Here is a 9,397-nt window from a genome sequence, read left to right on the forward strand (position 1 = left end):
TGTTGGAAAGGAAGCAGGCTGGACTAACTTGATCAGAAATCACACTGATGCCAACTGTCTCAACTCACACGCTTGCACTTTGACGTCTGGCATAAAAAAAAAAAAAAAATTCTAAGATGCAGTTCAGGTACAAATCCAACCTGCAACTCTTTCCAGCAGGTTCAGGCTACAGGGAATGTGAAAACTGGCATCATGCTGCTGTCTTGCTTTGAAGACGTATGAATTAATCCAAACATGAGAGAAGCTGTGTGCTACTTATGTAACTACAACACGCGCACCGTCTGTTAAATCCTACTAATGTTGTTACTTGAAGAGTCACAAGACCTGACCATTAAAACAACACATCCAGGTCCATGACAGATGAGGACTATGTTCAGCACTGTGAAAATTTTCACACACACACAGTTTGCATCCTGTTTTTTTCCCCCCATTTCTCAGCTGTAAAGCACTTTTATTAGGGCCTGAGCCTGAAGGTACTTCAGGCGAAGACCCTCTTATGTTTGCTCGGTAGAGCAACACATTAGCAGCACTAAAAACACACACTAAACAAGTGTCCCAGCCCCCCCCAACACCCATGAGGCAGCTCAGCCAGACGGGCCGGAGCCGGTTTTCACATACACACCCATTCAAAACCTGGTACTAGACTGTTCTTGCAATGCGCATAATTTGATTTCACCCCCTGAACATGCAAGAAATTCGCTGAAATTCGCCATACTTGTCCAGTCTAGCGACACATTCATTAATCTAAAAAAAACAAAAAAAACAACCAAAAAGTCTATAGCGCCACCTACGGAGCCACACAACTAAAAGATAATTTTTGATCATTTGAAGCGCTATAACTCCTCCCACAAATGTCCCACAAACATGGGACCAAAACCGTTGGACTCGTCTCATCAAGACGAACAATTCCTACACTCTGACCCCTCACCTATCTACAACAGAATGTCCACAAATTGGACAAAACTGTCAAAATGAGGACTTTTTTTACTCCCCACACAAAATCTATCTCCTCCTAGGCCATTAATGCTATTGCTTCCAAACTTTCACACATTAGTCTCCCAACTGTGCTGATTAAAAGTTATTAAAAGTTTTTATATGAATTACTGGGTTTGGATTTTATAAGCCGTCAAAGTGGGGGAGACACGTTTTACACTTACAATGGAAGCCTATGGGGACCCCGTGTCCTCTCAGGGTACATACTGTCAAACAAACGCTTCTCACGTCTACACCATACATCCCACAGCTTTTAAAAACACACCACTGCATTCCTGACAAAAATCCCTACAAAAATATGGTATTATGTGTCACTCTTGACCAACGTATGCAGACTTATTCAGCTTTTACGCACTCCAATTCTGTTGATCCTCCTCTCTCTCCACTCTGGCACAGATCAAAGACAGAGCAGTGGGGGAGGGGTTCTTAAAGGGCCAGCTCTCAGCTCTGCTCTCACTCTCTGATCAGACTGAGGCTTCTATCTCCTGAACTACAAGGCCTACAGATTTGGCAAATACACCATTGGATTCGGGCCGGCGTCAACGACGCGGCCAGAGGCCACGCGGGGGCTCAGGCCCCAACAACTCTGCTTGTAGCTTTAATTACTCTTCTACTTGCACACACAGATGGACTTGATTCATTAGACATAACCCTTTAAACCTTTTCCACTTGTCTCTTAGCGCAGGGGAAGTCCTCATCGACAGCCAGGCAGTGTAGGAAGACTTGGAGGGACTCGTCCACTTGGCCCATCTCATGCAGCACCATGGCTTTCCAAAACAAAGCCTGAGTAGGTAGAAAGGAGGGAAAGAAAGAGAAAAATCAAACTTCAGCATTTAGGTAATCCACATTAATTAGGTAAACCACATTAATTACTGAGTACATGCAGTACTAAATTATGTCCACTTTAATGTGTCTAGTGAGTGTTAGTTCTTCACATAAGAAAAACACTGCATTTGAAGTCATGCTCGGTTAATTAAAAACAGAGTTGGATTAAGTTTTTTGGTTGTCACACATCCCCAGGCGAAGAGTTTGATCCGATTTAGTCTGATGACATTTGGGAAGTCTACAAGAGCCACACGATTTAATTATTCACCCACATTCAAGTTAGCCGAGGGCAGTCAGGAAATCACCAGCTCAGCAGGCACAAGTCTCTGAGCGTCCGGAGTGCACATCTTACCGACACCTTTGGAAAAGTCACTGCGTATACAAACCATGGCTGTGTAAGAAGACCTGGATGCAGGAGGAGCGCCAGTTTGACACGCTAGCCAAAACTGTGCAATTACAAGTGTGATGTTGGTTTTGTAGCCGAAAAATGATGTTCTTCATTTGACAGGAAAGATAAGACATGGTAGATATATTTTGGATTTTAGCCACAAACACCTGCTACTTTAACCATCATAATTTGATTTATTTGGTCTGATAACAGTTTAAAAGTCTACAAGAGCCTTAAGAATAAATAATAGTCAATTCAAGGTTTAAACCGTTAGTGAGATGGTGGAAGTCTCTTGTGCGCTTTCCCCATTTTCCTGTGCGCCCAGCAGGGCATGCAGTTTAGGCCCCACCTCCGACACTGTATCCAGTTGACTTTATACATCCATGACATGAAGTGCACACACAGTGACGAGTGGAGATTTACCTGTCAACGATGAGCTTAATGATCATTGTAACAACTCGTTTGGCAAGGGCTTGAATCTGAGGAGCTTTCATTAATAGGAAAATGACGCAGTCGAGCTCCCAACTGCAAAACATTTGCTCTAACAAATACGTTAATGAACAAAAGCTGTTACACAAAAGACCTCAAGCCTTCAACACAAACTTGTGGTCTAATGTTACTGATGAATGGCTTTGATGTTAAACACAGCATATGTAGGTGCAGCCCTAATAATCTTCTTTAGTCCAGATACTCTTTTACAACTTGGCTTACATCCCCTGCATCAACCTCAGGATTAAAGAGGAAGCAGTTGCTACAACCACCAACTAACTTGAGAGGACGACTTTCTTGCCTAACAAAAATGACTGACACAATAAACCCTATGCTGCGGTGTCTATGAAGAAGCCTTGAGGTCAAAGGCCATTGATCAGTGGCTGTAATCCAGTTGTGTGACCAATAGGTGCGCCCTGTCTGTGGCTAGAAATGGAAGCAGTCTAAAAATACCCCTTTTCTTAGTAGTGGCCAGCTGACCAATATACTAGAACAGACTGACTGACCGCATGCCAGACTATAACAAATAAAGGAAGGTGTTTGTGCAAGGAACAATCTAATTCATGCATATCAGTAAATGCGGTCTGTGACTGATTTTCCTGAAGTCCTAAGACAGAAATTGAGAGTTACAAAAGAGACTTGTTGGTTGAGAGTCTTCAATTCTCATCAATCTTTGTCCCTTTTTCAACAATGTAATCACAAATTACTGCAGAAGAAACCAGTGACCTACTTCAGCAGAGGGACTGGAACCAGGACAGGATTCGATGTCCTCCAGAGCCAGACGGTACTCTTTGAGAGCCATATATGCCTCTGCTCGGGAAAGCCGCGCCGCTGCTGATGATTCTGGATCTGCAGGGAATCAGTGACAATAGGGAGAAGTTAAGGAGAGATAAAGAAGAAATCCTTATACGCCCAAAAATTTTAAGAAAGGCCAAGAGCCAATGAATAATGGTGGCATCATTTTGTTGTTTTGCATTTCAAAAGTAACACCAGCTATTTTATGAGACCTCGAGTTGCTGAACAACATTTATATAACACAACTTTCATCTTCTGCACGGTTTAAAAAAAATACAGAGGGAATTAAAAATGTTCTAAACACATTTAACTTCGTCACTTTTGTATTTCGATGTGTAACTAAATAATTAAAAATGAACAATGTCAGCACAGACATTTCTTTGTTAAATGGACCTTTCCCAGCTCAGATAATCTAAAAAGTACACTGATGTAGATCAGAAGACAATTGTGGATCATGGAAAATGGCTGAGAAACCTGAGAAAACTCTTCACATTTTCAGGAATCACTCTGTTGGATCCTAAGTACTGTATGCACTCTGACTAAATCGCCCCTGTAATACTCAGACATCGGCTCTGACGTTCATGTGACCTGACAGGGCCACAGGTTGGTTGTCAAAGCTTCAAAGCACCTTCATAGTTTCTATCCTGCTCGTCAGTCTGTCTGCAGCAGCGGAGCTGACAACAGCAGGTGCTATGGATCCATCACTTCCCCCGTCTGCCTCCTCAGACCAGCGTGTGCTGACAGAAGGTGGTGCACCGGTTCATCCTCACACAACCTTGAAATTAGGGCTGGGACAACACAAACTTACTGCATACACCGTGATAAATTATTTACAGGCTGCCACCGACATACTTGTATTATAAATAGGTTCTCCAATGCCATTTTGACAACTTGTTCACTGCACGTGTGTTGGCATAAAGGCATGAAGCAAAAGCTTGGTTTAGATAGGTGTGTTGGGTCTACTCGCCCACGTCCCACTTCTCTGCTGCTATGTGTTGCTGGGTTTCTTTGTGTACTTTCTGACAACAGCGTGAAACGGAGCAAATAGTTCAAGCATTTGAAAATGAATGTTGAACAGCAATTAGGTTTCCTGAAATAAATTCAATGTCATAAAAGGAAGGCCGGATGAAGAGATAATTCTGAAATGAGCGTGTGGAACTGTGGCGTTATGAGTCTACGTGTCGCAGGGAGGCGTGCACCAATCTAAACACAGCACCGCCGTTACCTGCAGCTCCCATTTCACTATAAATCCAGAAAAACTATATTATTATCCATCATTTTCATCAACATGAAACTGACACGATACTTCTGTGAATGCATAGTTTTGATTAGCAAAGTTTCTCATTCTTAAAACTTCACTGATATTATGATGCATTCTAGATGACTTGAGTGCTTCAGAAATGCTGCATGGTGACATTATCAATATTATTAGCCAAGGGTCATGATTTCAACTCTAAGGTGAAATTATACAATTTGCTGTTTTGGTGAGTCCACATGACATACTGCTGACACTCAGTTTTTCTTCAGTCGAATATTTTCCTAAATAAAAAAGGGAGAGCACATAAATATTTCCATCATTCAAACATTCCAGCTCCTCTATTCTGGACAAGATGACCCAGGGCAAGCCAATGGTTTGAAGGTCCTGAAGCTCACTGTTAGCTATGTGAAATTATAAACAGTTATGACACAGTAATTTTAGGTCACCTGACCCGAATAACTGTCCCGTACAGCAACTGTCATATAAACATAGTCTTTCAGGGTGTGTTTAGGCGTGTGCCCGTTATCAAACTAGCTAGCATGTTGAGATTTTACTACCATAAAATGACAACATCAAACAAAAAACCTGCAATCGGCAAAATTCATAAAATGATCAACAATGAAACAACTGCAGGTATAAAAAGGGAGAAATGTTGAACCTTCACAGCTGTAATGAATGTGAAATAAAGCCTTTTTTCAGCAGTATGGGAGTAAAATAGCAACAATGCATCATTTCAATTTATAATGAAGTGCTTCCATGTGACCCTCCTGACCCTCATCCCAAGTTTAAGGTCATTTCTGCAAGACGATCTAGAGCATCAAAGGCGCTCTGGATCTTTGTAACAGTCATGCTTTCTTTGAAACTACCAGTTACAACATTTTCAAGGTAAGGTCTGCAGTAGTTGAATGAAAGTTACCAGTTTCTCTCATTGTACAACGTGAATGTTACAAAAGCTAAACCGCAGCCTTCCTGAAGAATTGACCTACAATTGGTGAATTATTACCCCACTTTAAAAAAAAAAAAGAAAAAAAAAAGAAATGCACACCCCCGCCAAATAAGTTATAAAACCTGACCCAATAATGTTACGTTATGTGTCACGACCTGCCTTATGCAACTGGAACCAAACGCGCCTGCGCAGTGTGGGGTATTTCGTAAGCGGGCTCTAGCTGGTTATGCGACAGCTAGCTGGAGAGGGCGAGCAGTTCCTGGCTATGCTAACTGTGTTAAATGTCAGTCATTAGCACTCACATAAATAACGTAGACGGCATACAACAACAGGCCTATTTATTTTTGACGTTTAAATACACTTGTGTTGCGTGGTTAAATAACGCTATGATCGTGCTCCACCGTCCTTACTGAGCATGCGCAACAGACACAACCAGGAAACACCTTTTTCGTCAACACATGCTTAAGGTCTTTTACATTAACACTTACCAGACTGGATAACGTCTGTCGCTAATGACACGGCGTCCTGGTAGCGCTTTCTTCTGCACAGCTCGTCCACCTCACATAGTTTTTTCGAGTTTTTCAATTCGTCTGGGAACAATTTCTCTAAAAGTCCGCAAAGAACAACATTAGGCTTCCCCTCGCTCCTAACGGTTTCGCCACACAGCTTACATTTGGAGATTAGGCGCCGTTGTAAACACCTTTTACAATACGAATGTCCACAGAATATGGTGACAGGTTCACCTATTAAGTTATGACAGTTTGGACAGTCAAAAAAATTGTCCCCGGAGCTGTTCTCTGCGTCCTGCTTCTGGCCCGAAAGTGCGTCTGGCCCAGCGGCCTTTCTCTTGAAGTAATGCAGAACGCAGTCCACAAAAGTGCTCAGTTGTTCCGGTCGCACAGGTCCATACCGCATGGCCACGGAGAACCAGTAAATGGCTTCCTTGAGGCAGTTTTCTGATGCTAAAGCGTTGGCCTTCTGTAATATGATTTGATGGTGGTCCTCGTCTTCCGAGGCATTGTCAGCTGCGCCGATGTAGAAGGTGCTCCTCTCCTCCAGTACTTCCTCCTCTTGCGGTTGGAGCGACATGGCAGCGTGGAAAACGTTAAGTGAATATTAAGTAGACTGTTTCTTTTTCACTGAGGTGGCCATGCATTTCTGTAGCGGCCACGGTCCCAGACTATAACAGGACACTCTTTACCACTGCCAACCGATTGTTACATAAAAAAACTCGCGTCACGTGATCGGCAGGCTCCTTCACTGATTGGTCCGGACGTCTCGGTTACAAAACCTGCGCTCAAAAGTTTCATAACTACGGAAAGGACGTAGTGAAGTTGACTGTGCAAGCTCCATTACAACTCCTTCACAATGCATCTGACATTCAAACAGACTGCACCCGGAGAATGACAAGCCTCGTCGAATGCACTTGTGTTTATTTAACACGCTTTAAAAAAAAAAAATCCTTGCCATTACATGATGGTGCAAGCAATTTTTTCTTTTATGTTCTTTTGTATTATTAGTTTAACAGCCTTTTAAACGTATTTGTAAAGTTATTTTCTTTTATTTCCTTTTGTTGCAAAGAACATTTCTCTGCAATTGGTGGTATACAAACAAAGCTCTACCCATCTGATGTTAATTCAGTTTTTTCCTCCTCAATGCAATCAAGTCTCCCAAATCTGTCTGTCTGACCACTGTCTAATAATAATAATAATAATAATAATAATACATACATACATACATACAGTATGTCTCACCCAATGACCTGTTCATTTTTATGACTGTCTTGTAGGCAAAACATTAATTAATTGTCACCTAATTGCGGGCATTTCTCCAATTATTAATATCCATCCATCCATTGTCTTCCACTTATTCCTACATTAAGGGTTGCGGGGGGCTGGAGTCTATCCCAGCGTCAACGGGCGAGAGGTGGGGTTCACCTTGAACAGGTCATCAGTCCATCACAGGGCCAACACATGGAGACAGACAACCATTCACACTCACAGTCACACCTACAGTCAATTTAGAGTATCAATCAGCCTCGTCCCCTCTTGATGTCTTTGGACTGTGGGAGGAAGCTGGAGTACCAGAGAGAACCCACACAGGAACAGGGAGAACATGCAGACTCCACACAGAAAGATCCTGTGATGGAGCCAGGACTCAAACCTGGAACCTTCTTGCTGTGAGGCGACAGTGCTAACCACTGCACCACCGTGCTGCCCAATTATTAATCCATCCATCCATCCATCCATCCATTGTCTTCTGCTTATTCCTACATTAAGGGTCGTGGGGGGGCTGGAGCCTATCCCAGCGTCAACGGGCGAGAGGTGGGGTTCACCCTGGACAGGTCGCCAGTCCATCGCAGGGCCAACATAGAGAGACAGACAACCATTCACACTCACATTCATACCTACGGTCAATTTAGAGTATCAATCAGCCTCGTCCCCTCTTGATGTCTTTGGACTGTGGGAGGAAGCCGGAGTTCCCGGAGAGAACCCACACAGGAACAGGGAGAACATGCAGACTCCACACAGAAAGATCCCGTGCCCCAGCCGGGACTTGAACCCGGAACCTGCACGGTGGTGCAGTGGTTAGCACTGTGGCCTCACAGCAAGGCAGTCCTGGGTTTGAGCCCCGGCTCAGGCACAGGATCTTTCTCAAGCCAGAGACATCAAGAGGGGACGAGGCTGATTGACTGGTGACCCATCCAGGGTGAACCCCACCTGTCACCCGAAGGCTGCTGGGATATGTTCCAGTCTGCATTGACAAGGAGCCATGCAGAGAGGCCAGTACAGGAGAGACATGGTCTCTTCAGCCAGTTCTCGTCAACACCCGGGCAGCAGCGTTTTGGAACAGCTGGATAGTTTTTAGGGACTAACTGGTGCAGCCTGATGGGAGGGAATTGCAGTAATCCTTAACTTATTATCATTTTAGTCACTGGATCACTTGATTAAATGAATAACAAGGGACCATTGTAACTGAAAGACCAGTCATTTCAAGCTTCTTTTACAGTCTAATTACATACTAATGACTCCAAACAAACATATTTTAAGTTTACATCCAGTTGCAGCCTTTGTTGACATATAAAGGAAGACTGTGTCATGTGTATGCGTTTCACATATCATTTCACATTTCAACAATTTCCCACAAGGGATTAATAAAGGATTTCTGATGGTGATTCTGATTAGTATGAGTCAGTAGTTTACCCAGGAGTCAGCAGAGCAACAGTTGGGAAAATGTGACTGTGGTGTAGTAAGGGTCGCGGGGGGGGGGGGGGGGGGGGGGGGGCTGGAGCCTATCGCAGCATCTACGGGCGAGAGGCAGGGTTCACCCTGGACAGGTCACCAGTCCATCGCAGGGCCAACACACAGAGACGAACAACCATTCACACTCACATTCACACCTAGAATTGTGGTGGATTCCTTTTCCTCACATTCATCTTTGGTTTACAAGTATGTTTATCGCCATCATGGGTTTTGATATTTTCAGTCACAATCAGGCTTCAAAGGAAAATAACGATGATGTAATTAAAGGTGATAATAATTTGTAGAGAGCCCTTCAGAACTGTTACATTTCAAACACAACCTTCCAGATGTGGTTTCTGTATATTCTTATTCAATAACAGCCTCAAGAGGCCCCGCAGGCGAGTGACCTTCCTTGTTCATGTTTCTTATCATGAGGGAGGTGGGTAAAAGTCTGCTACACT

General features: G+C 43.5%; 1 protein-coding gene across 2 annotated transcripts in view; it reads right to left on the reverse strand.

The window, feature by feature from the left end:
- The window catches only part of lonrf1 (LON peptidase N-terminal domain and ring finger 1), a 13,675-nt gene extending 6,751 nt beyond the window's left edge, over window positions 1-6,924 (reverse strand). For both annotated transcript variants that reach the window (XM_086211538.1, XM_086211537.1), the window contains exons 1-3: window positions 6,183-6,924; window positions 3,426-3,544; window positions 1,654-1,776 (exon numbers count right to left, since the gene is read on the reverse strand). In XM_086211538.1, coding sequence (XP_086067664.1) covers window positions 1,654-1,776; window positions 3,426-3,544; window positions 6,183-6,783 — 843 coding nt within the window. In that variant the 5' untranslated portion in view covers window positions 6,784-6,924. The remainder of the gene's footprint in view (window positions 1-1,653; window positions 1,777-3,425; window positions 3,545-6,182) is intronic.
- Between the last annotated feature and the right edge of the window lie 2,473 nt (window positions 6,925-9,397).

The sequence above is a fragment of the Aulostomus chinensis genome, chromosome 8, assembly GCF_037954235.1.
Source record: "Aulostomus chinensis isolate RoL2024-O1b breed Wild chromosome 8, RoL_Achi_v1.0, whole genome shotgun sequence".
NCBI classification, from domain to species: Eukaryota; Metazoa; Chordata; class Actinopteri; order Syngnathiformes; family Aulostomidae; genus Aulostomus; species Aulostomus chinensis.